General features: G+C 43.3%; 3 protein-coding genes across 3 annotated transcripts in view; 2 read left to right on the forward strand and 1 right to left on the reverse strand.

The window, feature by feature from the left end:
• The window catches only part of LOC126562905 (MIT domain-containing protein 1), a 458992-nt gene extending 455132 nt beyond the window's left edge, over positions 1-3860 (forward strand). The window contains exon 4 of the mRNA XM_050219504.1: positions 3847-3860. The gene's annotated coding sequence lies outside the window, so the exon portion shown is untranslated. The remainder of the gene's footprint in view (positions 1-3846) is intronic.
• The window catches only part of LOC126561486 (diacylglycerol kinase 1), a 483147-nt gene that overhangs the window by 203035 nt on the left and 252321 nt on the right, over positions 1-27791 (reverse strand). The gene's annotated exons all lie outside the window — the stretch shown is intronic.
• LOC126561086 (uncharacterized) overlaps positions 1-27791 on the forward strand; it is a 108731-nt gene that overhangs the window by 74767 nt on the left and 6173 nt on the right. Inside the window, exons 3-5 of the mRNA XM_050217032.1 lie at positions 11591-11703; positions 24662-24813; positions 25917-26066. Of these exons, the coding sequence (XP_050072989.1) occupies positions 11591-11703; positions 24662-24813; positions 25917-26066 (415 nt within the window). The remainder of the gene's footprint in view (positions 1-11590; positions 11704-24661; positions 24814-25916; positions 26067-27791) is intronic.

The raw sequence follows: 27791 nt of genomic DNA on the forward strand, positions 1-27791 counted from the left end.
AGCGAGCGAGTGTGGTTCAGTGCGCGCGCTAGAAAAATAAATGTGTGTGAGAGAGAGAGTGCGAGAGAGGGATAGCAAGAGGGCGTTTTTTCTCCTCCCGGACGGAACCCGTTCTAAATGCCACAGAGCCCCCCAGCATTATCAAGCGTTATCAACGCAATGTTTTTTTTGTGTGTGCTTGCGTGTTTTGCTCCTCGATGTAGGCTCGTTTCGTCAAGGATACTAATAATGGCCACATCCGAGTAACCGCCCAACTATTCCCAGGATGTTCTGACGATACATCTCTTGATGCGCTGGAAAATAAAAAACTGACTGGTGACTGAGTTAGTCGTTCGGCTAAGGACGTGATTTGGTGGAAGCATTCTGTTGGATGGAAACTGATGTGATTTTTCCTTCGAAGAAAGTGACGCGTGCGCTTTTTACCAAAAACACAATTCGCTTCCTGAATGTTTTGTTGGCGGTCGTCGGCCACATCAAGTCTCTGTCAAAATTCACATGAATGATCCTGTCCGCGAATTTGAAACTAGATGGAAGAGTCTAATCAACTAAAGAGGAGGGGGTCCTGCACTCAAAGAAAATGAATAAAGGTGAGTAACTGTGGTGGTTGTTGATGAATTTAGGCCGACATGCGTGTCCTTTTCGAGTTTTTAATTCCAACGGAAACAGAGAAAACTTTCAAAATGAACCAACACATTTTCCCGCCTGTTTTCGTTCGTTCTTCATTTCCTCACCATTCGCTTGTTTGTTGTTTGTGACGTATTAGCGAGAAAACGGGAAGGCTGGAGCGAGAGAGCGTGAGAAACGAGCGCGTTTTGAAGAGCTGCGCAGACAAAACGCACTCAAGAACTTCTCCGTGTATCGAGAACGAGATAGCACGTGTGAAGATATGCTCGAGACGGCAGTACTACTTCCGTCCTGCTTCTCAATTTTTGGTAGTAAATTGTAACGCAAGATGTCTTGTAACGTGTGTGTCTGGCGGGTTGTAATGGGTAGGAGGGGGTGGGTGAACATAAGCTCCACGCCACCAACTGCTGCTCCCGTTGTTATTGTTTCTTTTGGTCGATGAAAACCACATTTTTTAATAAGTCAGACGAAGAAAAAACCATCGTCGGTGCAGGAGTGAGTGAACGGTTGTGATCAAATGATTGTTATCTCGCTCGATGCTTGTCGAATGGTGTCTTCCTTTTTCGCACCAGGCCTCTACAGGGTGGTTACAATGATTGTGAAGAACATCTTGATGACGAAAGAGAAAAAACATTCCAGCCAAGAGATTCTGGTAGGCCTCTCTCACTCTTGTGGTTGTGGTTTGTAATTTTTCTTTTGGAGAAGGATTTAAAAAGCTTGGTTTCAGATGGCTAGCGTTTCGGTGTAGAATGGAGTATGGAGGGCGATTATGAATAGTTTTTCAAAATAGTAAAATTACAACTAAAAAATGCGCTGTTTTTAAGTAAATTCAGCATGAATTTCATAAAAAAGGATTCGATTAGTGGCATGGAATAAACATTTCATACAGTTTTGATTCTAGATTTATATGTGTTGCTAAGAATTTTGAATGCTGTCTTCTTCAAACATCGAATTTGTACAACGAGAGTTATCCAAAATATGACCTTGCGACACATTCTAACAAAAGCAAGTTCCCAATTTCGACAACCAACCCTGTCTGGGACAGCAACCAAACCTTTGACAAACAAGAATAATTCCAGCGTCAAGAAATGAAATGAAAAAAAAACTGAAGCGCGCGCGTCTTACTTTCCTGACCATCCCCGGAAGCCGACCGGAAGCCATCACGACAGCTCTATATTTCATTATGGCATTTCCTTCTCCTTTAGTGGTAGCTGCCTTCTGCTCCCCTTGTGTGAGTGCATTTTTTTAATGTTATTTTTTTACTTCTTTTCTGTATCTTCCTATCAGTAGTATTGTCAAGACGGCGAAAAATCTTCCGTGTGACAGGCACCACACACAGGGTACTTCGTCTCTTTTCTTTTTCGAACGTTTAGCCACGCTCTCCGTGTTCCCATTCCGCGCGCATTATTTTGTAAGGGAAAGGACAGTAAGAAGAGAGAAAGAAAAACAAAACGAAATGAAAGTAGAAGGGAAGAAAGAGTAGTAGTTTTTGAAGATCGTACGCGAAAGAATAAGAAAATGATCGAAAGCGAGTAAAATGGTGGCATAGTGCAAGAGAGAGCGAGAGAGGGAGCCTTTCATGTTTAACGTTCTCTTTTCCACCTCATGCGGTTTGTTAAATTCTTTACACACACACACACACGCACACGTACGCATACGCACAGTGAACGATGCTTTCGTTGCGTGTTTGTGAGACTATTTTGCTTTCCTTCGTTGCGTGTCCCTCCCCTCACACCTCGGCTATCATGTAGCGGCGCGTGAGCTTTCTGCTCTCATCTTTTAGCCGCAAGAATTTGCAATAACGTCCAAGTGTGAGAATGCAAAGATTGGTTCGATGCCTCTCATTCCGGGTGTGAAGATTCTCGCTCGCTCTCTCTTTCTCTCTCTCTCTCTCTCCCTCTCCCTCTCACACCCGCAGACGCGCTGCGTATGTAGTCGTCTAAACGGCCGCCATTTTGTGTTGTCGCCGTGTGACAGAGAACCGGCAATACAAATCGTTGTCATGCTCACTCTATCTCACGAATCTTTGCGACCCGACGTCTTTGAGTGAGAGAGAATATTTGATCTTTCTCGCGGGTGCGTTCTCTCTTTCTTCCTCGAAATACCTCCTTTTCGATTGAAAAGTGTAACTGTTTTCTTGTATAGAAATTTTTTTTTTTTATTAAAATAACTCGTAACCAATATTAGTTTAATAGAAAATGTGTTTATCATTAAAATTATTATTGAGATTATATACGCACAGAACTACTAATACATATGTTATATTTGAACGAGACAAACATACGGGAATAACGCCGTCAAAGATATGCGGTTGATGACGCGATGATGATGATGATGACGATGGAGAAAGTAGCGTGGGAAAGAAACGCCCCAGCTCAATACATTTTTCTTGTGCGTGTTTTTTTGTTGTTGTTTTGTTGTCTTTCCGTTTTTTATGCTTTCTATCATCACGTCCTTTTCTTTTTTTCACCAAACTCTCGGGACTTCTCTTCTCTGCTTGTTCGTTTCGTTCTCATCGACGTCCTGAAATTCGTCCTAAAAAAACCTCTTTTGAATACTGCGCCTTATTTTGTTCTAATCCCTTCTGTTCGCCTGTCTTTTCATTAGTCAACATTATCTCCCAAGCGTTTTTGTGTAACTGTTTCTTACAGATACTTCATCTCAAAAAATGTCAAATCATATCGGATTTTTTTAGTTTCATAACTAGCGAGCACTATGTTTTCACTCAGACGGGTGTTATATTTTTGATTTTTTGTCTACTTTTGCTATCCTTTTGTGTTGTATAGTGTGTGTGTGTGTGGTCTTTAAAAACGTCGTTTTACTACGACTTTCTACTGCATCACGAAGAACAGTTTAAACAACGAACTTTATAGATAAGAATTAGAAAGAAATCTTGGCACAGCTTAAGATTAAATCAAGTATGCTTTCTTCATGATCATTGTTTAATTTCCAATTTAAAATAATTTTAACAAATAATTTATTAATCATCATCAACTGCAAATTGCCGTTCGAGATATTTATTGTTGAAACATTATGAAATGTTGTGTCTCTGCCTTTTGTTGCTCCAAGAAGCTTTGCATGTTCTAAGTCAAGACACGTGGTGATGACCATACGGCAGCATTTGACCGTAATATTGAAGTTAAATAAAAAATTGCTTTGCATATTCCTACCACCAAAAAAAAAGCCACCAAAAATATCACTAACTCACATGTGTTTCCATAGGAAAAAGCAAAACAAGCGCACATGAAGAAATAAGAAGATAGGGCACGCTTAGAGCAAAACAGACAACAAAAAAAAACCATCCCAAAATGCCGTTACTGTGCGATGCTGAACGGAAAATGAGGTCTTCTGACTGTTGGGCGGGCGGGCGAGGTAGGGGGTAGGAGAAAAGAACACTCTAAATATTCATTCATGACTCCGCTAGGTTGGAAGAATATTAGAAAGAAAGAAAAAAAAAGCAACGTTGCTCTCATTGGGCCCCCCCTCTTCCCACCACAACATTGGTCATCTCTTCTTGGCAACAACATCATTTTTTGTTTTCTGCTCTCTTTTTATGTGTCATGCCCAAAGTCGCGTGTGAAGTGGATGATGAACCCCAGAGTGACCTAGTTTTTGGTCGCATTAATCGCCATTTAGACGACTAGAAGGAAGACACTAAAATATGTGGGACACAAGACGCAGGCAGCGGTGGTACCAGCAGGGGGGGGGGGGAGTCTCTCGCGGTTGTAGAAGTACTGTGGACGGTTGGGATGGATCCGGCATTCGGTTTGGCATGATGCGTGGCTTCCAATTTGACCATTCATCTTTGAAGATATGATGATAACAATAAAAACATTTAGTTTTTGGTTGTTCCTTCGCTTCCGGATCCATGGAATTCTCCAATAAATATAATAAAGACACCCCAACAAAAGAAAAACCACGATCGAGGATCGTTTCTTGAGAATTGAATGTTGAACAGGCAGTTTCACTCTTTTCATATTGAAAATTGCTCTCTTCTAAGTTTCCACCTACATTTTTCCGTTCGTTCTTTCTCTTGTGCTCTTGCCAGTCAGTGTTGTTTGCCTAAACACAGTCATCTGCAGCCTGTCTGTCTTTGGTTTGTCGGGAAGGCACCATTGTATGTGGCGCCTACCACACTTGCCTTGCATCTATGCAGTAGTACCAAGCAAAAAGGGTGGTTTTATGTAAATGTATGCACCTTGAAAACTCGACCGAAAGCAAACAAAATTGGCACGCAGCAGCAAGAGAGAAGCGAATGTTGGTTTTCTTAACATTCCCACACCCAAACACACACCGGGGTTCGGTTTTGTTCTGGTAGTTTGATTTTTTCGCATCCCTCTTGCCCTTTGCTGTTTGTGGTGTGCGCATTTAGGCGCATTTTTTTGCAGACAGGAGAGAAAAGGTTGAAGCTCCAAAAACCGCATGCTCTGTACCACCTCTTCTCATGCACGATCATATCCTGCCTGAGGGTGGTTGCCGCTGAAAAGAGGAGATGTTTTGCATTTTAGGACTCAAGAATTTCTCCTTTTTTTCTCTCTCTCTCTCTCTCTCTCTCTCTCTCTCGATCCTTAAAATGTTTTTTTGTTTGTGTGTTTTGTTTGGATGGAAGAAGCAAATGTTGTGGAAAATAACAGAATCATATCGCGGGAGGAAGAAATGAAAAGACTGTCGTGTTGTGCGGTCGTGTTTCGGTTGAGAAGCCGTATTTTTTTTTTTCTCTCTAGAAGCAAAAGAAGCAAAGAAGTGGAAAAACCTTTTCGTCCGCCGTCGTCATTCTTTCACCCTTCCAACCACCCACTCTGTTCAGTGGAGGGAGGCGCAGTATATCGTTTGTATGGGGTTGAAGCGAAGAAGTGGAAAGGAACAGCAAAACAGACTGAGAAAGGGAATGATCGTTCCAATCTACAAACAGTGGTAGTAGTAGTAGTAGTACTACCACTAATAGTGATAGTAGTAGTACCAACCCCCGTAGTACTATTAGTGCTCCACCCGTGGGAAAGGGAGCGAATGAAGCTGGGCCTACCACATAGCAGCGTCGACATGAAAGAGAACGAATGAACGGGGAGATGTATGCTATATGTGTATATGTGTGGGGAGGGTTGAATTGCTTGACTCTCTAGTGTGAGCCAGGGGGTTGCATCGCCGAGGATTTTGGGGGATATGGGGATGGGTGTCTTTTTTATCAATGGATTTAAAGTTTCATTCATTAATGATTCCACGCCGCGCGCGCTATGCTGTGTGCCCCGATCATCATCATCATCATCATCACGGCGACGGGGGACTGTGTGAATGTTGTTTTTCGTCTCCCGTTTCTTCTCGTTTTTTTTTGTGAATTGATAGGAGGAGATCAGGATGGGATGGGGTAGGGCGAGAGAAGGAACACGAGTCATTTTTTTTTTGGTGGCGGTTTTGGTTGTTGTTAATTTTGTTTCTCTCTTTCGAAAACCGACTTTGGTTTTTTCGTTGTTGTTCCTCGTTTTGATTATGTTATTGCGTCGTTCTCTGTGGCATTGTTGGTGCTGCGCTTCGTGTGTGTCTGTGATTGTTACTTTTCTTTTTGCTGCTGGATTGTGAATATAAAATTTTTCCTTTTTTGTTTTCTATTATTTTTTGGGTAGCAAAATTATACATTTTTATATTGAAACTAGTTTGTGTTTTATGGTCATCGTTCAGCTTAGTAATGTTTTGTTTTCTTTTTTTTTCTCTTCTATTTACAGGTACGTATTTTAACTAAGCCGCCGCAGTGCGGAAAATGTAAAACAAAGAATAATTCGTTCAGGTTTCGTAAGTTTTGTTTATATTAATTTTACAAACGAAACAATATAATGAAGACAGGCATGGCATTAGCATCTGAGGCAGTCAGGAGGGCGGCTGATAAGACCGACGGATAGGACCAAATATCGAATCCCCTCCGAAGCGGAGGACTGACTTTTTTTAATACTTTATCAATAAGTATAGTATAGTAAGTCAAAAATCACAGAATGAAACCTCTGGATATTTGAGTGCCAAATAAGACAACATGAAGAAGACTTGAAGCCCTTTTCAGAACATCACTTCATTACTCTACCACCTAATTCTTAACGTAGTCATCCTCCCCGAAAATGTTGTCTTCGCGCTGTGTGCTGCTGGGGTGGCATGTGGTGCAAAGCCACCAAAGGAGGTCAACCGAATTCCACCCCGTATTGTGTGGCCTCCCCGGTTCGGATTGTGGGATGCGACGAGGAAAGACGGGGCGATGGAGAGAACACGCACACGAGCGAAGAATGCTCTCCCCGCCTCTGATCCACCACGAACCCCCGACCCCATCGGCTACCAACCAGTCCTTCGCTGCTCTATCTCTGTCACTTGCTATCATGCTTTCTCTTACGCTTCCAATTGGTATGCAACCATGGCGAGCAATGATGATGATGATGATTTTGGTCGATGATGTGTCCAGGTATATCCGTGGGAAAAGTCAACAAAAGTGCAGCGTGGTGTGTATAGTCGGCGTCGGCGAATTGACTGAACCACACCACCCCACCCCACCCAGTCTCCAGCCCCCCGTGGACTGGTGGAGGTAAAATAACAAGAAAGAATGATAGCAATCGCGCGTTTGAGAGTGTGAAAAGGAGAGAGAGAGAGAGAGAGAGAGAGAGAGAGCATGAGCGCGCGAATGGATTCCAAGAACAGCCTTTAACGCTAGGTGTATGTGTGTGTGTGTGTGTTTGGATACCACCCTTCTCCCCAAAAAACGGTATTTATGCTTTTATTTTGGGGTGGTTCAATGTTTATTATGCTGTTGACTCTCCTTGTAGTCTAAGACTAACCGAGGGGGGGGGGGGGGGGGGTGATAATGATGGGTATGGGAGGGTCACCTGCAAAGTGCATGCTTTATTGGCGTGATCAGGTGTTTAAATAAACGGTAAAGGGATGGTTCTTTTACTGATTGTGAGCGAAAGAGTAGCAATGGTATGTACTTAAACGATTCTGGTGCAAAATTTTGAAATTTGTTTGACACATTTTGGAAATACTTTTCAAAGGTCTATCGTACTCCCCGAACACTTCTGCATCTTCATATCCCACATCTCTACTACTACTATGACGAGCGCATTTTTTCGCTGGGGGCATCGTACTCCACCACTACCGAGAGACAACTTTACCGTGCCACCTCGTTGCCTGCCAAGGCAGAAAAATCTATGGCAAAGAGCAGGGCCTATACCCGATCAAGAAGCAAACTCGCTGTGCAGCAGCCAGCTCGCGCGCACACATTGCTGCAGCAACAATCTCCCTCCGGTTGGTTGGAGTGGATCCATCATCATACACCCCACTGCCTGCGCACACCTGCATTGGAATGTGGCTTTCAAAGTGTTTCAGGTTCAGGCTTGCTTCTGTTGCTCCTGCTTCACCGAAAAGCCCTCGCCACATCTCTCTGGGATAGTACGGGGTGGGGGGACGAGCTGGTCTTGTGCTGTCTCTTTCGCCTTTCATTCACCATTCACTTTGAGCAATATGTGGTGTGGTGTGTGTTGTGAGCCTCAATTTTCCAGAGCCTAATTCGCGTTCTTGGCTCATTCGGTGGAGGCGTAACGTTTTCCCGCGTTTCGCTTCCACCCTTGGGCAAAGATGCAAAAATTTTAGCTAGAATAGTCAAACTACTATCTCTCTAAATGCGCGGGGCATAACTCGGCGTCAAGCGAGTACGCACCGGACTTGATTTTAACCGTTGTTTTCATTCAAATAGCGTACAAGCGACGAACGAAAACAAAGTCGTGAATCCGCGTGGAAACAACCGAAAGCCAGGCAACATTCCAGCACACGACCGCGAGAAGATTAGGATCTCCAGTGCCGGAGAAGAAAAACATCCCAAAGCGCAATACCAAAAGAAAGAGTGAAGGAAACGGCCTAGAGTAGATGGGGATGATCTCCTCGTGAGAAAGAGGGCACATTCCAAGGAAAAAGGAACTATGGTGAGGTCTCACAAGTGCTGGCTTCCCGGGGGGAGAAGTTTCAGATAGTTTTGCATGCTTGGAATGCTTGGGTATCAAAAAGCTCCATCGACCATGAGACTCCGCAATAAAACCGAGCCAACTAGGAGGCTAGGGGAAGATGTTGTTTTCATTCCAAAAGAGAACTGTTTCACCTTTTTGAAGAAAGCTCTTTCGAATGCCGGGCGTGTAGAGTTTGTTGTCTAAGCTTTCGATATTGAATCCAATCATGACGTTACAATGCGTTTGTGCGCTTAAATAGTTGCATTATGGCCCCAACGTGTGTGGTGTGCGGCAAGAGAAGCAACCCCTGGGTTTTAGGGGATTCCTACAGTACGGCGCAACGCAACATACAACGTTCTAAAGCGAACGGGGAGGTCTCTCTGGAGCAAACAAAAATCGATCGATGGAGCGCTCTGTCTGGGCTGTTGCTGCTTGAAGGCGGCGGGCATGGCTTGCTTGAGGGATGTCAATGACCGACAAGTGAACCAGTCTCCGGTGCTGATCGATAGCGAACCGAAAGCATAAAGTGGGAGAGTGCGTGTGTGTGTGTGTGTGTGGTGGAACTTACACACATACCACAATACTCCTATAGGCCGGTCGTTAGACCGGCCGGCGTACGATACGTGTCGTTTTTCATGTGTAAAATGGAAGAGAACGAAGAAATATGTGGACATAGCCAGACGAGCAACAGCAGCAGACAAACATAACCGGACTCCCGAACGGGACGAAAACAATTCTTCCACACAAGCGCGTGAATGAGGACGCCGAAGGCTTGAAGAAAGTAGTAATATCCCTTCCATCGGCAAGGAAGTGTTGTGTGCTCCAACTTCCCGCCCAAATCTTCCTGTTCGCCACAACGACTTCGGCGTCCAAATGCTCCCTTGTCCAGGATAGGGAGTTTATTTGCGCGATCGTGTCTTTGCGATCGTACGGCGGCGCATCTGAACCAACAGAGAGAATAGCTACAAACTTTACCAAGTCTTACGATGGCGTTTGGGAGAGGGGGGGGGGGGGGGCGTAGTATAGGGAGAAACCGCGCCCCCCTCGAGAGCCGCGGAATATTGGAGATAGCACGATCAACAAACAACAACAACAGACCAATTTACGCCGACTGGTAAAAGAGAAAGAGCAAAAACCAGATTCTTGCCGATGATGTTGATGATTTTTGTGGGGTGGTGGTAGTTGTTGTGTTGTGTTGTGTGGGATTTACATCTCAAGAAAAGGGGCTTCTTATTTTGCTTCACGCGGCACTGACGATGACGACCGATCTCTCTCGCTTAAGAAAAGGCGCACGAAAGCGCAAGAACTGATCGGCAAAAATCGATTGATGCGTGAACCCAGGAAGGAGGGCCTGATGATGATGGGAGAGAGGCGTTTAAGGGAGAAATTTAACGTGGAGAAGAAGAAAAGGGAGATAGAAAAAAAACTCGTAACACCGCGTTCCATTCTGTCTGCTATATAGTTCCTCGCCTCAGCCCCACCCAGCCACCACCATCACCCCTTTTTAATGCCACTTATGGTCATATATGGAAAAAGAAGCAGCAGTTCACTATCTCAACATAAAAGAGATGCGAGAAAGGGAAGCCACCAAGCCCCAAGCCCCTCTCGTGTTGGTTCATATTTTCGTTTTGTGTGTTGTTGCCACGTTTCTTGAATCTTTTCTTGAATTTCCCATTCTCTCTTATTGCTTTTTGGGGGGATTTCAACCCCACACACACACACACACAACATCCCGCTCCTTGTTACATTGGAATGTGCCCTGTCTTGTCCCGCTTCGCCATAGACATATTTTCCTTTTATCTTATATTCACTTTTTAGTGTTTTTGTTTTTATGTTTTTTTGTGTTTTCCTTTTTTGCTTGCTTTCTTTTGCAAAATTCTTTTCAATTATTTGTATTCTTTTGTTTTGTTATTCCTTTTTCTACATTGGTTTATTACTTTTTTGTTTGTTTGCTATGTTTTCCATATAATTATACTATTGTTGTAATTTTTTTTTTACTTGGTGAAATTTTATTCCAATGCAAAAACCCACTGAGATTGCAAAATCGCCATTCGTGCTTGTGCCGGCACCAACACTGGCCCGGGAAAGGTATTTATGTCACCTAACGGCCACCAGGCAATCTGTGTGATGTGGAATTTGCTTCTTCGGGCGAGCTTTTTTCCGCCATCCCGTGTCGCATGGACGCGCGGAAGCAGGCACAAAAAGGAAACATGGAAATAGATAAAAGCGGGATAGAAATCAACATCTTTCCGAAGAACAAACAAAACCAAAAAGCCCTGTTTGGACTAGCTACTAGTGAAAGAAAGTTAACCAACGCAAGCTACCAACGAAAGGAGTTTAGGATGGAGAGAAGAAAGCTTCTGTGAGATGTGAATGCCAAATTTGTCATATGTTGCTGGGGTTCCATAGTACATAGACACACACACACAGAGCGAGAGAGAGAGAGACAGAGTTTGTGGAATGAAGAAACGCTGGTAAGTGATGGTATGCCAATAAAACACTTGCCACATTCCACAGTTCGCTTCGATGGCGGCATTTTACAGTTAGATTTGTGTATGCATATTTAACAACAATCTAATGGGAAGAGAGGAGGTAACACCCATTCCCCGTGTGCCAAGAACAACGGGAAATGATGGGCAATACGCGCGCGCGTGTTGGAAACCGGCTGCTTCACAGTGGACAACATCAGGATCTTGCCACATACCTGACTTACTCCTTGTGTACTTTTAACCGGACCTTTCGCAGATCGTACCGTGTCATCTGTGCTGTAGTCTGAGTCTGTTTTTGGTTAAAGTAACGATCGCGTTGTGGATCACTATCACTTGTTTGAGTTCATAGTCTGAAGGTTTTGTAGGATTAAGTATCCTTTTTTGATGAATTTTGAAGGCATCCCATTGAGTCAAAAACTATCAAGTTTACATAAATTTTATCAATTGCCAATGTATTGTTAGAAATATTTGTAATAATTTTCATTTTTAATTTGATTTCCCTTTTTCCAGAGATTGCTATCCCCGAGTATTGGAGCACATCATCAACACACAGTCACCGCAAGTACTGTGCCGAGACTACAAGGAAATTCTGGGCACACTTGACATCATCTCCACCGATCCAGGTAAGAATAAACATTATTATATTTATTATTTTAAAAATATATTCATTATGGGGCAGACATTTTCTTCTTGTAATGAGTTCTTTCGCTCTAAACGAAGCTCATTCCAATATTTAAAGACCCCCAGATAAACAAGACATCTTTGCGAATTTTTTTTTGGGATCCTCTGTTCAAAATCCGCCAACAATTGGAAGCCCTTAAATTACGACCATTAACAATTTAGCGGCTGCTGCATGATGCTCGATGCATCGCCACAATCTCACGTCCTTCCATTTCTTGTATTAATGCATTATTCTGCTGTGCGCCTTATCACTCCTCTTCTTCACTGCTTTGCTGCCCGGTGGTTTGACGTTTTGTTTAGCGCTGTGTTATTATCGGCATCTTTATTTTCTGCTACGGACGGCATTTTTTTTTTCGACGATCGGTCCAAAATTAGCTACGCACGGCCCAAGAACGGCTTTGTTTTGATTTGATAACAACCTTCATTCTTCGCTTCGCTGTGCGTGTGTGTGTGTGTGTGTGTGCTGTGGACCCAACTTCCCTGCTAGAAGGTTTATATTTTTGCCATGTTACTGGCCTCCACAACATCAAGAAAGCCAGAGCCAGGGGCTCTGTTGTGGCATTGCTCTCGGGTGGCGCTGTAGCTTTACATACATTTTTCATTCCATTCTTTTATTGCAAGAGTGTGTAAAATTGGAACGTAAAACAAGAACGTTAGAGAACAACTTGCTGGGAGATCGGGGTCGTAGGGTTGCGAGAAAAGAGGGAGTAATGGGCACTAACAAAATTGCATTTGTGTTTTGTTATTGCATTGGTCGATCTTCATCGCGTCTCTTTTCACTTTGTTTGTGCGTGCTGGGTTTATTTTTATTTTTGTTTTATTAACGACTTGTGGCGATTGTTTACGCTCTTCTTTCTCTGTACTTCGCCAAACGTTCTTATCCTTCCTTTTTCTTTGGTCATGTTTTTGTGTGCGGAATCGTTGTGCCTTGTTTTGGGTCATTGAACGGACAAAAAGGCGCCGAAATGCAAGTCGCAGCCACATGGATGGAAACCCCAACAGACGAATGGCGCAAAACACCCTGCACACTGAGGATGCATTTACTGTGTAATTTGGGAGTTGGCCTTTGGACAGTTTTTGTTCAGAATTAAGACAGGCAAATATTCAAAACCTGGATCAATCTTAAGGTGGAAAAAAGACCAACCCTAGGTGAATAATGTTTAAACTTTCCGCTCAAAATAGATTCAATCGAACCGCCGGGGAACGGTTTTTCCAAGAAACTGCATCTGCATTGCTTCTTTGCAGCCAATTTCAAAACATTCTTTACGATAAAACTGCACGCGAGAGCAAAAGACGATCACACGCTGCTTCATTTCTGTCTATGAATTGCCCTTCCCCTTATTTCATTACTACACTACCACCAATCTTCTCCCGTCTAGTGTAGCGGATGGCCGTAGTCTCCCTCTCCGTGCTTTAAATAATATAAAAAACAAAAACATTGTCTCCAAAATAGACTTCGGTCCTTCAAATCCCATGGTCGACTCACAGGAGTCGTGCACGCAACGAGAAGGGCGGTGGGGAGATGAAAGAACGATCCTCTCATGTTACGCGATTCAGCGTTTTCTCTGAAGGCATGCTGCTGCAGCAACTCATCCCCCCCGGACCATGGGGGGGCCGGCCCGCAAGAAAATCTAGATTTGTGTGGATGCGCCAATGCCGCGACCCCCAGCAGGGATGGAGCAGACAGACACGGATTCGTGTGACAGACACACGAGACACACACGCGTCGACGGCGTCAAAGAGGAGGTGAAACCAGGGAAAGCGAAGCTCGTTTTTCTCGTGTTTTTGTTGTTGTTCGGGAAAAACCCTTGGTGATTTTGTTCCGCGTGTGGCTCCCATCCCCCAGACACATGTATCGTATTTGGAGGGTTCTATTTTCGGTGCAATGTAATTTCACCGGGTTCGCCTCTGCAGCCAGCCTGCCTGCATTTTCATCCAGAGTGCGGTTGCGGTATACTCTTCGCCGGTTCCTGCACCGTAGGGAGATCTTTCTCCTTCGTACAAGATGATGCCACGATCGTATTTGATCAAGCGCGCGCGCGCACGCTTGCTCGTTCGCCTGTGTGCCGCGCGGGACAAGCCGAAGGGTAATTTGAGACTCCCCAGGCCGTAACTTCCTGTCTGGGGCAAACGCGACGACACAGGGCTGCCAAAGGCCTTTGGAGTGTGTGTGTGTGTGTCTTTCGTGCTGCGTACGCATCAATTGAAGGGGGAAGGTAAAGGGCTGTGGGAGGAGTAGTAGGTAACAGTCGCGTCGGCTCAAGACCGACGTGAGTGAAGAGCACACATGCAGCGCACGCAGCGCATATGTTTTTAGTTTCATTCCACTGTTGGCTGTTGTTGCACTGCTTCCTTACATTGAGGAACACACGTGGATGGGGTGGCGTGTGTGGTGGTGGTGGTTTCTTCAACATCCGGTCCCCTGATATGATGTTCTGCTTGTGTCTCCGCTTGCTCACCCTTACGCTTCCCTTGTCAGAGTTATGGATCGAAGTTCTTCTCTAAAGATAGGGATGGTAGCTCTTCTATCTTGTCTTTATCGCTGCACATCTACACAAGCACACACACGCCGGAAGATTTTTGTCCAAAATACGAGAGAGAGAGAGAGAAGGAGAGATTGGATTTCTTAGGGTTCTATTCTTTATATATTTCTCAGCTTTTCCTCTGATACGAAATGCATGGTGAAAAGATTCGATCTTTTCAACTGTTACAGACAAATCTAATCTTCTACCTTTCTCTATTTCATCTCCACCGCCAACATATACCCCATGTCGATGGCCGAGAAGTCGCAGAAATTGATCGCAAAGTTATAACTTAAAATTTTGTTCCATAATCTTAAAACCTGAGGGTGAATCACTTTCTGGTTTTGTTATTTAAGGCGACACAATCCGGATAACTATCCCCGGGGCGGGGTTGGAACAAGGTGGGGCAACAAGGAGGTAGCTTTTGAGGTTGAAGATGGGTCTCTCGGTTGTAATTACTGTTTGCGCCGCGCGTCTCAAAGAACACACACAGCCGCGCGCGGATCATGACAAGAAATGGAACCCACGGCGGAAGGAAGCAATCCATCTTTTCCTGGCTAAAAACAGAATGATGGCACACCGCCACTACTACTCAACAACGCGCGGCCCCGGCCCCGGCCCCCTCAAAAATGCTCTACATTAGTTAGGTTAGGGGAGGTGCATAAGAAATGATGCTGTGTAGCATATTTCTATCATCGAATAGTGTAGGGGGGGTTCCTGCTACCCTGCTCTCGGGAAGTGACACAGCAGTACGTCTTGGTGGATTTCCTTCCATTCTTTTTCTTGTAAGCTGTTCTAAAAATCTTCATAGACATTTCTTCCCTTTTTTGTGGGATAAATCTTGCTGCTGGTTCATCCGAACTTGTCTGAGATGTTTTTTGTTTTTGTATCATCACGTTGCCAGGATTAAATGAAAAACCGCCTAAATGTATGCAATATGGAAAGCATTCGCTCCACATCACATTGCAATAGAGCCTACCCGCCGCGCCCGCAGTAGGGTCGATTGGTTTTATCGCTCGTGCGTGCTCATAATTTCTCCATACGTGAATGTGGAAGGTAAATCCTATTTTCAAAAAGGGTAATAAAAATAACTTCTCACAATTAACAACGTATGGGCAGAAAATAGCGCGCGCTGTGCAACGGCGGCATAAAAAGGTTGGTTAACATCCCCATCACTTAATTAACTCAACGACAACGCCTTGCATGCACAGTGGTGCGCGCCACAGTGTGTGTGCGTTCTATTTTCGATCCAATCGAAATATAGGCGTCTTAATTCAGGCCCCCCCAATCTTCCTTGAGTGAGTATTGTTGTAACGTTCCCAAAAAAAAAAGAAAATAAAGAAACATTCGCAGGAAGTAAAGGCAACAGTCTATAGTATGGGTCGTTTTTTTTCGGGGGAAACATACCACACCGATCCTATCGGAATAGAAGAAGGATATCCTATTTTTGGTTCGAATCGACTACACAACGGGTAACGACGATGACGACAACCTGCGCTTCTAGGACTAAAAGGGTTTTACAACAGCAGCAAAATACACTTGCAAGATAGATTCTCTCTCGTTGTTGGAGCTAGAAAGATGGATGGTTGAGGGGTTTATGATTTCCCTATCACGCTTCTCCAGCGTGACTCTTGAAGAAGAGGTTTGGGGGTCTATAAATTAAATTTCGGTATCTTGTTGGGAAAAACGTAAGACCCTTGCGGAACTTCAGGTATATAGGTGGCGCACGGTGTGGCATAAAAATAGATATGCGCTGCCTTTACTTGCCTAGGCCTTCCGCTTCGCCTAACAGGAAGCTACGTGCGGACGGAGCACCATAACTAAGTTATCAGAATGACTTCTGAGGAGGGAAAACCCGCGCCGTCGACTGATCCATTCGGTGTCATAACGTTATTTTATACAATTCGCATGATTTTTGCGCCCATTTCGTTCTTCCACTTATTGCTTCTTTTAAAACAAAAGGAAGCTTGAAACATATGGACATAAAGTAACGGAGGTACACACTTAAGCGCACACTTCCTTCCGCCCTGTTCAATGCTCCACGCTTTTGTAGTGTTGCAGAACTCTCCGCATATGGGATCTGTGCGCTTCTGTCTGCCACCACACGCACAACACGGAGCTGTCACCAGTGCGTTTTGACACACAGTTTACGGGTGATAAATTGAAACTTCCTTCCTTCCGTTTGCAATCATCTGTTGTGGAAGAGAAGCGCGCGGGAGAGAGGGAGGGACAACGGTATCTGAAAAGAAGGGAAAGGGCTTCCTTTCATGCGTTTTGGACTCATTTGTTAGGAACTTCCTTAATTATAGTTGTTATTTTTCTAATGATCTGTCATTTTCGTGATAGATTTCTCTTTTGCCAGTCTATTTCTGAGTGTTTGCTCTTGTGATTTATACATATAAGGAATTAAAAGTTAGTTTCAAATACTATTTTATTATTTTCTAAACAAGCAAATTCCATAATTTATGCTATCGACTATTCTCAGGTCAGTACCATAAATGGGAGTTTGGTAAAGTATTGATGATGATGATACAACGCTGTGTAATCCCTTTTTTCCTTGTCTTGCTATGTGTCACTCAAACTAAAAGATTTTTCACCACAACGACGTTTGGTAGTAGTGGAAATTAAAGTCCATGTGTCTCCTTTTTTTATTTTCGTTCTCCTATCTTTTTTTTTTTTTCTCCAAAACCCAAACTGTCAATCATGCAACTTCCGGTAGTTTACCACAATCGAGTCGATACGTTTCCAGCAACGAAAAGCGTTATGTGGCCGTGGTGACGTACAACGAAACAGAGACCAGAAGCATCCTATGCCTCTTTCCCCATTTCTATCGCACTTCCGTCCCCGTGTGTGTGTGTTTGTTTGTGTGGATGGTTGAGGCAGGCTATGATGCGGGAGCGTACAAAAAGCGAGTTGTGGATAGAGGGCGAAAGTGTAGCGCACACGTCTCTGTGTGCGAGGGAGCGAGTGAGAGGTCGCGCGCGCGCGCAATTTAGGCGGAAGTACCATGTCCGGTGGATCTTGTTTTTGTTTTATATTAAACCTTTTGTGCTTTCTGGCACTACAGACGGGATAAAACCACCATTACACACCATACACTCTTTCGCGAGTTCGATGTCCCCGCGAATGTTTGTTTTGTGTTGCCCTCCCCGGATCGGTCATTAGACTTGCAGAAAGTGTCTCCAAATGCGTTTCTGGAAGTTAAGTATGCACAAGACCATAGGGCGAAGAAGGGCACACAAAAAAGGGGTCACTATCTTCACCAAACCTTCCCCCTTCTGAGCCTGTCGTGGAGTGCCGGTGGTGAGTGACCATTATTACGATTAGATTTACTCCTTCACTTTGTTCACTCGTTAGGTTGGTGGACCCTTCTTTCTTAGGGGGGAGCACATCCGGGCAAGATCCGACTTAGCCGACGCTGTAGACACTCTGTACCTAGCTACCAAACGACGCCAAACAAGAGAGTAATTTCGGGAGTGTGGGTAGCTTCCGGTGGCGACCACCGGAGCACACACATCCAAGAGCGACCAGACGCCCGTTTCGGGTCGCACCGTTTCCTTCGCGTCCCGGTGCATACGTTTGGCCAACATCTAATTGATTGTGACACCTACCGCACGCGAGACATTTCAAAGCAGTTGCTTCCTCCGTGCATCTCTTTTGCTGCTTCATTCTTACCGGAAGGTGCTTCCAAACGTGACTGCAAAATACTCGGACGTGTTGCTATACTAATGAAGGCCTAACAGTGGGGAAGAGTTACTATAAGCTCTTTTTTCGCTTTTGTTGTCTTGAAAATATAGAAAACAAAAATTGTGCATGTACACTCTCCCTCCAGGTGCACTGGTCTGCCCGAGTAATGGAAATGACGTGTGTCCTACGGGTACGGAAATAGTGCAGACTTCCGGTAAGGGGCTGCCTTTGATGGGTGGGGTCCCTCCTCTTCTGTCCAGACACCAACCAATACTACTCTCCCCCGCAGTGGGAATTTTTGTGAACAAATAGAGAAATTGGTCATTAGAGTCGTGGGGCTGCCTTCTGAGGCAACGCTTCAGTTTGGCTTCCTTCCGTTCGGTTCGTTCTTGTGCAAGCATATAGACAAGCGGGGTACGGGGGCATGGGTGTTGTGTAATCAATTAGAAAATTTACCATGGAAAGGATGTACAGGTGGTGAATAAAACGTTAGCTTTTTTGTACTGCAAATAGATCTTTAGTTTAAAAATAGTATCATTCTCTATAGAACGTAACATAGTTGTAAATTATAAATTAAGTTATAGTCTCGCTTAGGTAAAGCTCATGCCATTTATGCTCTCATGAAGCATCAACCGTCGCCCATCACCGATGGAGAAGGTATTCTTTTTCGAGCTCAATACCATCGATGCGAGCATATGGGAAAGTGTGTATTGTCTTTAGGACAGTGGTCAGATTGGTGGAAAGCAAGAGTATTGAGGTGACAGGGAAGAGAAGGGGGCTGTTTGGCATTCAGCCCATTTTCCATCTCCATCCCTTCTCCTACCCACACAAAATCAATAGACGAACAAATGAATGAATGCAGCGGATGAATGAACGAACCAACCGAACGGACGGACGGACGGACGGACGGTTTCCCTCCTTCATCTCTCCGTTCTTCGCAATGACATCCGACACCGTCGATGTGTGTTGTCAATGTTTCCCTCTGGCTTGTGCGATCTATCCACATCCTACTACTACTGCTAATACACACACAAACACACATCATAGCACATGCAAAACCGGATCCAGATCGATACACGAGACATCCTTTTTTGGTCCTCTGCTTCACACGCGCTCGATCCACCGAATTGAACCTCGACAAACGGGGTGTGGGGTGGTGCACACTAGGTGGTAATGTGAGACGATAGTAGAAATATGAGCGCACACGTAATTCGCATGCTCATCGGAAAATATCGGAATCGAGGTACTGTTTTAATTCATAGCCCGATGTGGGTATTAATTGTATGCGTTGTGTGTGTTCGAGAGATCCGGGAAGATTTGGAAGTGTTGAAACCGTTCAAAAATTAGTGTGGAATAATACACACGTTCTCATGATACTCGTCCGTGTTTTTGGAATATCTTACATGTGATTTATTGACCACATCTTTTTTTAAGTTAGCAAAACAATGCCTCCATACGCTAATAATACCCCGAAAGGGAAGGAAGGTATTATATTCCTCTACAGTTCGTATTTTACCGGCCACAATAAAGTACATCAATTAACTACGTCCTTGAAGAAGAACGAAAGTAATGAGCGGAAAAACATTTCCTATTTTTGTTGTGCTTTAAACGGTTGCACGTTACAGTTTACTACAGAGTCGAATGTCAGTAAATCCACGGACGATGGAGACGCCTGGTATGGTTTGCATGTTAGATCATATTTTAAATGTTTCATAAAAGCTTTCTTCATAGTTTTTCTTTAATTTTCCTACAAACTTTGTAGTGTAAAATGGGGGACACGCTTCACGGATTGTGTAAAATCTTATATGCGAAGAGCAGCTCCACCCAAAAGCTTTTCCAGGTGGTGCCCGGCGTACGTGTACGTACCACGGTGTACGGTTATGCTAGTATTTGTACGCACTTCTTTGTAGGATGTGGACAGTACATGTGTGTGCATTTGTTCGGAAGCAAAAGCAATTCCGATGTATGTTACCCATCAGCAGGAACCACCACCACGGGAAAGGAAAAGCAAAATTTATTTCAATAATTATGACGATGACGATGATGATGATGGATGCGTGTGGCTTGCTCTATCGCACTACAATATCGGTCCGTTGATTTGTAGAATTGAAATACTTTCACCACCACTCGAGCTCTCTGGCTGTCTCCCGGCCGGGGTTAAACTCAGGCGCGCCCTTTTCGTCCTGCCTGTATTGCTGCATGCGCGCGCGTGTGTGTGTGTGTGTGTATGTACTTTTCCCGTTGTGAAGAGTAAGAGAGTAAGAGTGTGAGATAGAGAAAATACGACCAATGGTACTACGCGGTACTACCCACTCAAGGGCAAAACGATGGTTTTGAAAGCCTAGGGAATATAGTCGCCGCAGCAGCATCCCTGTAACAACTAATTTCTGATCCGTGCTTGCCGTGTTTAAAGGGAGCCGTGATAGAAAATGTTTCTGTCAATGGTGGTTGCACTTTTGGTTTTGACAATCATACAAATTCTAAATCCTTTTTGCACTCACAGACGTACCCACTGTATGATTGGATGGATCCTCCTGTCCACCTACCGTTTACGTAATAATCCATCAAAAATGTTGCTCTGGAAAAGATACACACGGGTAAGATGCTTCTTAGTGATTGTACCACTTTCTTGGCACCCACCCGCAATCACACTAACCTCTCACTATCACATGTACAACACAACACGTCTCTCAAGCCCTTGCCCTGCCTGTCCCTTCTTTTTTGTGCGTGTGTGTTCGTGAATGAAGTGTGCGAGAAAACTGCCAAAGGACACACATCTTTGTGGGAGATTGTGGAGGAAAAAATCTCCTCCTGTGCTTTATTTTTACTCTCCACAACTTCAGCGCTTTTGAGAGCGCGGAAAAGAGCGAGTGAAAATGGCAAACCTGCGGTTTTTCCTTCGAAAAAATGCCGTCGCCATGGTAAATGGCGCTGCTAATGCTGGCTACACTCTCGTCGCTCTCAATACATAGGGTATTTCTTTCAACTTAGTTGGGAGAAAACAAAAACAGAGAGCCATTTTGTCGGTAAAATCGGAGAGAAATACTTTTGCCGAAGAAAATGCCTCGAGAAGAATGTTCCCCGAAAAAGATGGTCGTGTGGTGAAATCTGTGCGCCTAGATGTATGCAATGTAGGTGGTTTCTATGCTTCTGCTCTATAAGGGTTGTGTGTTGTGGCGTTTTCTGTAAATTAGATTTATGATAAAAAAAACTGCTGCAACATATGTAAAGAAAATTATAATTTATTTACACAAGAATAGACGGTTGTTTTGTAATTATTTGTGGACGGCCCATTTTATGAAAGTTTCGTTTCGTTTTGTGGAGTTTTACATGAAAAAATGAAAAAATTTCACCTAACTTAAGGTTATCAGTCCTTTTCACCTTAAACGTACGCTAAGGAGATGCATTAGATAGACGGAGGCAGCTGTTGAACTTTTCAGCCTATTTTGCATTTTTCTTGAAGATATTTTTATACAATTAGTAATGGGTTTAACAATACGGCACTGGACCGTAATAATCAAATGTAAATAGTAAATGGTTTATTATTAGAAGAATAAAATCTAGTACCTACTACTTTTTTTTAAATATATACATTTTTCTCACATTCATTGTTATCAAATGCGTGTGAGAGATGATGAATTAAAAAAATATAATGAGAGTAGCAAATTAATTTAGAAAAAGCGTGCTTCGTACTAGCGGGTGCGAGTGTATATAAGCTACACACATACACACGATCCAGTCGAAAGCTTACATTTTCCGATCTGTTACTCTCTGCATTTCATTCAGAACAAGATTCAACGATAATGGCAGGAACATCCTTAAGATGAGCAATTACTCTTATCGTACGACTTTTACCACCCTTGACAAACATTCTCCCCGCACACGTACGGTGACTGTCGCGCGGGAGTCAGGCACACGCGCAGGACCGTCCCTCCCTACAGGACAGACGGGTGGTAGTAGTAATAGTAGTAGCAGTACTTGTAGTAATGGATAACACTGGTAGTAGTAGAAGGTACGTACGTACTACTACACAACCCATCCGTGTCCCGTACTATCTCTTATCTCTTATCAGCGATGCCGAATGGCAATAGAAGTGTGTTAGTATAGGAGAGTTTTCGTCGAGTGCTCTCGAGAGCAAAAGGATATACCAAAAATGGTGTGCTTTTTAATGGTTGTGTTGCATGCAAAGCTCGCGTGTATATACTACATGCCTCCTTGGATTTTTTACTCTTGCCTTGTGTGCGTCAACTTCTCTCACTGTAGAGTCTCTCTCTCTCGCTTTTTTGGTATTGGGAAAAAGGATGCTGAGTGAGCATATATTCCGACCCGCTGCCGTTCGGAAGATCACTATTACCTATGTGTGTGTGTGTCTTTTAGTGATGGAATGCGGGGGCGCGTGTGCACGTTGGCCAGTTGGTGTAGTATGGCTCTCAATCCGTCCGCACACAACCACAACACGAAGGCTCCAAGGGCTCCTATAATAATCACCCACATGCTGCTGCTGCTGCTCACGCAAAGAAGGATACAATCTGCTCTGCTTAGCTGTTGCTGTATAAGTGTGTGCCAATCAGCACACACAAACAGCAAGCATGCACAGCATTGGTACATTTACACCTACACCTTGCCTGCACGTAAACACGCGCACACACGTGTATGAATGTACTGTGGAGGTGCTGCTACTTGCTGATGTTATGTACTACTACTCTCTCTCTGGCCCCCTCTGGAAAAAAGTCAGTCGACGGTGCAGCATCGGCATGTCCAGTTCTTCTCCGGTGAAGAAATGTGTGCGACTGCTGCTTCTCTGCTGCGGGCACAGCAGCGTATCGAGTGCCGAGGAAAAGTGATGTATTACGACAGTGATAAGATGAGCCAGCGCCCCAGTGTGTATGGTGATGATGATGCACGGTGCGGTGTACTGGAGTATATCATAAGCAGTATAGAATCGTTATCAACCATAAAACCTAAAGATAATTACGGTGGAAGTTTCATGCAAAACTTGCTAATGCAAAAATGGTTAAAGAGTTGTGATTCAAGTGATAGTTTTGCATAATCTGAAAGAATTGAGAGCCCTACTTCAATCTACAAGAAATAAAGCCTCGCAAACATTGCAGTAAATGTACCGGATATTGGTCATGGAAGAAAAGAAGGTAATATATTCCCTGTGAGAATTTGTTGAAGTGATTTCCCTCCCTTATTGTGTATTTGGGAAGTTTGTATCTGGACATTAGTGATGTTCGTACCTGTCAGAATATCACCATTCCATTGCTACTGTCAAAAGGTACATGACATAACTTCGATTTAGGGTGTAGCGTCCAGCTACATCTCTATCTTGCTTTCTCTCCTGAGCTCTCACTATTTCTGTTCCTATTTGCCTGATAAATACAACAGCGGAGAGAAAAAGAGAGAACACGAAGCATGCTTTCTCTGCCTGATGAAGTGTGAACTAAAAGGAGTTAGCATCATCAACGTCTTGAAGGGTCTGCATTTAGTTGTTTGCTTTTTTTTCTTGTTATTCCTACCAACGCCCTATGAAAGAAATACTTCAAGATCATTTAACGGAACAGCAGCAGATCAAGCGGATGGACTGCAACTCCTTTAGTCCCTAGCAGATCTCCTTTCGTTGTAAATTGTAAATTATAAATATTGGCGCTTATCAAAGAGATTGTAAACGATTTGATTGACCGAATTTCAAAGTGATCTTTTACCCTCTCTCTACGCACAACTATTTCAACCTCTTGAAAGGACTAGTTTCGAATTATTACTTATGCCCCAAAAGGTGTGGTGAAGGGTTGTACAGTTTTGGGGATCTGGGGAACTAACCCAAAAGTCTCATTATTTAATTTTTTGATAGGTTTATTTTATGTTGATTTTTCGAACATTGTCATCGTTCAACGATTCAAAATGTTCCCCTTGCCGATCAATTAGGTTAGTGCTGGCCTTAACTTGTCCTTTGCCGAAATGTGGCACAAGTTGGGTGTACCAAAACTTATATAGACCACAGAGAGGTAGTATGAGTGGGCGATACTACGAAGAACCCATCTCCTAAATAGAAAATAGTTTGAAAAATTTCCTCCACCGTTTTCTTCACCTCGCAAAACCGCACCCTTTTGTGTAGAGGAATGTGTAAAAATGGACCCTATGAAAGTGTTCAGCTTGAAATGTGGACATGATTTTACAATCCTGTTTCATCAACAATCAAAGCATATTGTATAAGCTGTATACCGAAAATTGTTTCACATCAAATGAACAAAAAGCTTACCTTCTCTCAAATGGAGAATCGAAAAAGTTGTTCATATTATTTCTAGTGGATGCGCATCGAATCATCATCCTTCGGTAACGATGAAAAGGTAAATTAATTCACCCAGCCACACACTTCCAGCCAGTCCACCTCTCTCTCCAGGTGGACAAGGACGTCGTGTACCCACGAGAAAGGCAAACCAAATTAATTTGAAATGAAATGCAAACAGTTATAGAGCGGCTGGTAACGCATCCAACCATTTCGCTCTTTAGAGGCGCTGCTGTGTATGGTCTAATTCAGTATTTGAAATGGTAAAAATATAGGCGAGAGGTTTGCAGGTTAACTTTTACAACAGTGTGTCTATTAAGCATGCTTTAAGTAGATATAGAAAATGGGGTCAACCACTTAACATTTTTACTAATAATTTTATGCATTTCTCTCCCTCTCTTCCAGATGAGTCCGTACGACTATACTTGGCCTGCTGGCTGCAGAAGTACTGTGCTAGCTGGTTCGATCGAGACCAGGACCTGCAAAGCATATTCAGCAAAGCGTTCCTGGAGAAGATACTGCAGATCATCGTCCGTTACCTAACAGACGAGCCTAATGTAAGTACCAATATATGGACTAACTGTTGACATAAAGATCCTTGGTTTGATGACTGCTCTCTTCCCTAGTTTTAACACGAATGAAGCAACGTTAATCAAAACTCGTACTTTCACGCTCAATAGCAACAATCGCTGAATTGTACCTACCGGAAGAAAAATCAAACAGTCGCAAACACATGATTTCATGAGACATCGCAATAACACAACTGTGTGTGGCTCCCGGATGGTTCACATTCACACGCCCCATTTACATTCCAGGCCAAAGGGAACCCCTAACCGTTGAACCTCCCCTACTGACATGAACTCTTCCTCTTGCGAAATAGCATATGGTTCCTTTTTGAACTACCTCCCGGCCGTACTTTCGCCTTTACCCCATGTCCATCCATCCTTATGCTCCTTCCACCTACATTTCTCGTATCAGAACCGACACCCAACAGTGGGCGAGAGAAAGATAGAGACACAAAAAGGATATGCTATGAAGACGAGTAGGTAAGGCGCGACGATCTCGCTCGTAGAGTTATCATCCGCCCCATCGTTGTGTTTTATGCTCGTAGATGGGGGCAAACGTCTCCCCACATTTGCGTTACATAATGTTAACAATTTCGCCTTGGAAAACCGTTGGCAGCGTCCCCCTTTTGTGTGTGTGTGTGTGTATGTGGACAGATCCCGCCCTGCAATCGGAGCAAACTTCAGTTGTAGAGAGCGACTTGTCTTTTGGGAATGTAACTCTTTACTACTTGTTGCTGTGCTCTGTGACCCGGCTTTTTGTAACTTTGCTACAAAAGCGGCCTAAAGAAGCGGGCAGCTAGAACTCTTGAGGACTGTTGTTTTGCCCACTTGTACAAATGTGTTAACATGCGATAATGATTGTTGCAAACGAGGCTTTTAAACTGAGTTGCATCGTTTGTGTAGGGAATGATGTTAAGAAGCACTTTGGAGGATGCTTAATGGATAATTTAGGATGCTTAAGATTTTACCTTGCAAAAGCTTGCTTCTTGTTGCAGGTAATAGGAGGGAATGTCTATGTAATTTTAACTGTCTTATTTTAGACGCATTTAGTCCTAATCAAACATTAATGAATTGATCTTTCTTTTTGTTTGTAGGTTCGAGCCTCGTCCTTCGAATCACTGACGTATCTGATTGAGAAAGGTTACCTAGACAGGGCGACCACGATTAAGCTGAACATCGTCGAAGAGCTGGTCAGCAAACCGATCAACGAGCAGTTTATGGATATGTGCACCAACTACATCCATGTAAGTATACACTATATACAACTTTGTTTCCTTCTTGCGTATTATTTCCATTCCGCCGACGACGATAGCGTGTTGTTGTATACCTGCTGCTGCTTGAGGTTTTATTAATCACATTTGTTCTAATAAATACAACCGCGAGCGAAGTGAAAAGTGTTGAAATAAATGTGTGTTGTTAAGTGAAACCTTCAAGGGAGCGGTTAGTATATTAAATGGGGTTATGATCGCTTGGAATATTATTTCGTCAGGAGTTCTCTTAGATTAGAGCAAGGCACATTGCTATATTCTTTAGATAGGGCAAGATCATTCGACTGTTAATCGTATCGTGCACACTGCACACATCGCTGGAAATGGATGTACTATACTAATATTTTATTTCATTTCGATCTACGAAGGAATAAGGGACTCACGAGGGACAATATTTGCCCCGCGTGAAAAAGGATTACTAGTAGCAGTTGTAGTCTCGAATGGAAGGACACGTTTGAGAGGAAGCCAGCTTTATTTTATGAATACGCTACGAAGCTTTTTCTCGAGTTATATCGGTGTCAGATGTTTGTTATCTATAGTCGCAGCTTGTCACTTAGTTTGGTGTAGAATAACGTTTAGGAAAAACGCATCTTGCCATTGGCACTGTATGGCATTAGATTAATCTTTTCTCACATGCTTATCCATTTCGTACAAATGCTTAAAGTATTCGTAATTAGAAGGGTGTAAGGGATGTAGTTAGTAATAATGGAAAGTACATATTGTAAGAAGGTAGTATATTACAATTAAATGAAGAGAGAGTGTAAGCAAGCAAGATTGATTGCTGTAAAGTGTGTGGTGTTGGATAGAAAGTAGTTAATGAAGGGCTAAAAAAAGAGTCTAGGAGAAGTAATTGTAGATTTAGAATTATTCAAGCGGGTATTGGTTTTCTTCGTGTTTTTGCCTAATAATAATGGAGCGTAAAACGGTGTAACTATCATTATATATCTACTAATGGTGTTGGTTTGCTTGTAAGAGTGTCTTGTGTGCGTGTGTTTGTATGCGTTTGTATTTAATACTACTGCTACTGCTACTTATTCTACTACTACCGGTGGCGGGAATGTGGCTACAACTTTCCTTTTTATAAGTAAAATATAAACTGTATTTTGTCTGCAAGAAAGACATGGGTAGTGAGATAGTGGCTTTTAGTACTGGTAGATCTCACTACCTTGTCTTTCATGTTGATAGATACGCTAGAGTATATCCATAATATGGCAGCATCCTTCATGCGAGCGTAAACATCGCTTCAATCACGCCTCTGGACCTGCGCATATCACTTAATACGCTCGGTTTTAGTGTTTACTAATGGTGTGTGGTTTGCCTTTGTGTGTGTGCTGTGCTGGCTTGTGTTATAATTTAGTTTTTTCTTCCTACGATTTGCCTCAACACAAATCGTGTGTAGCAAACAATACGTTTTATTTGTAACTTTTATGTTTTTTTTAATATTTGTGTATGGCAATGGGTTTATTTCTTCTTGTATCGAAGTTTTTAGTGTTGATGTGTTTAAACTAGCAAAATAAACTTGTTTTTTTTATTGAAAGTCCCATTTTAACATTTTAAAATTATTTTATCTGTTTACTTATACATTTTTCTTTCAATCTTCCATTTACCCAACATTTATTTGATATTCGAAATTATAAAGTTATGCGTTTGCTGCTCAAACACATGGAATCGATCTTCATCAGTCCTCCCGGGTGCAATGCG

The sequence above is a fragment of the Anopheles maculipalpis genome, chromosome 3RL, assembly GCF_943734695.1.
Source record: "Anopheles maculipalpis chromosome 3RL, idAnoMacuDA_375_x, whole genome shotgun sequence".
In the NCBI taxonomy this organism is placed as follows: domain Eukaryota; kingdom Metazoa; phylum Arthropoda; class Insecta; order Diptera; family Culicidae; genus Anopheles; species Anopheles maculipalpis.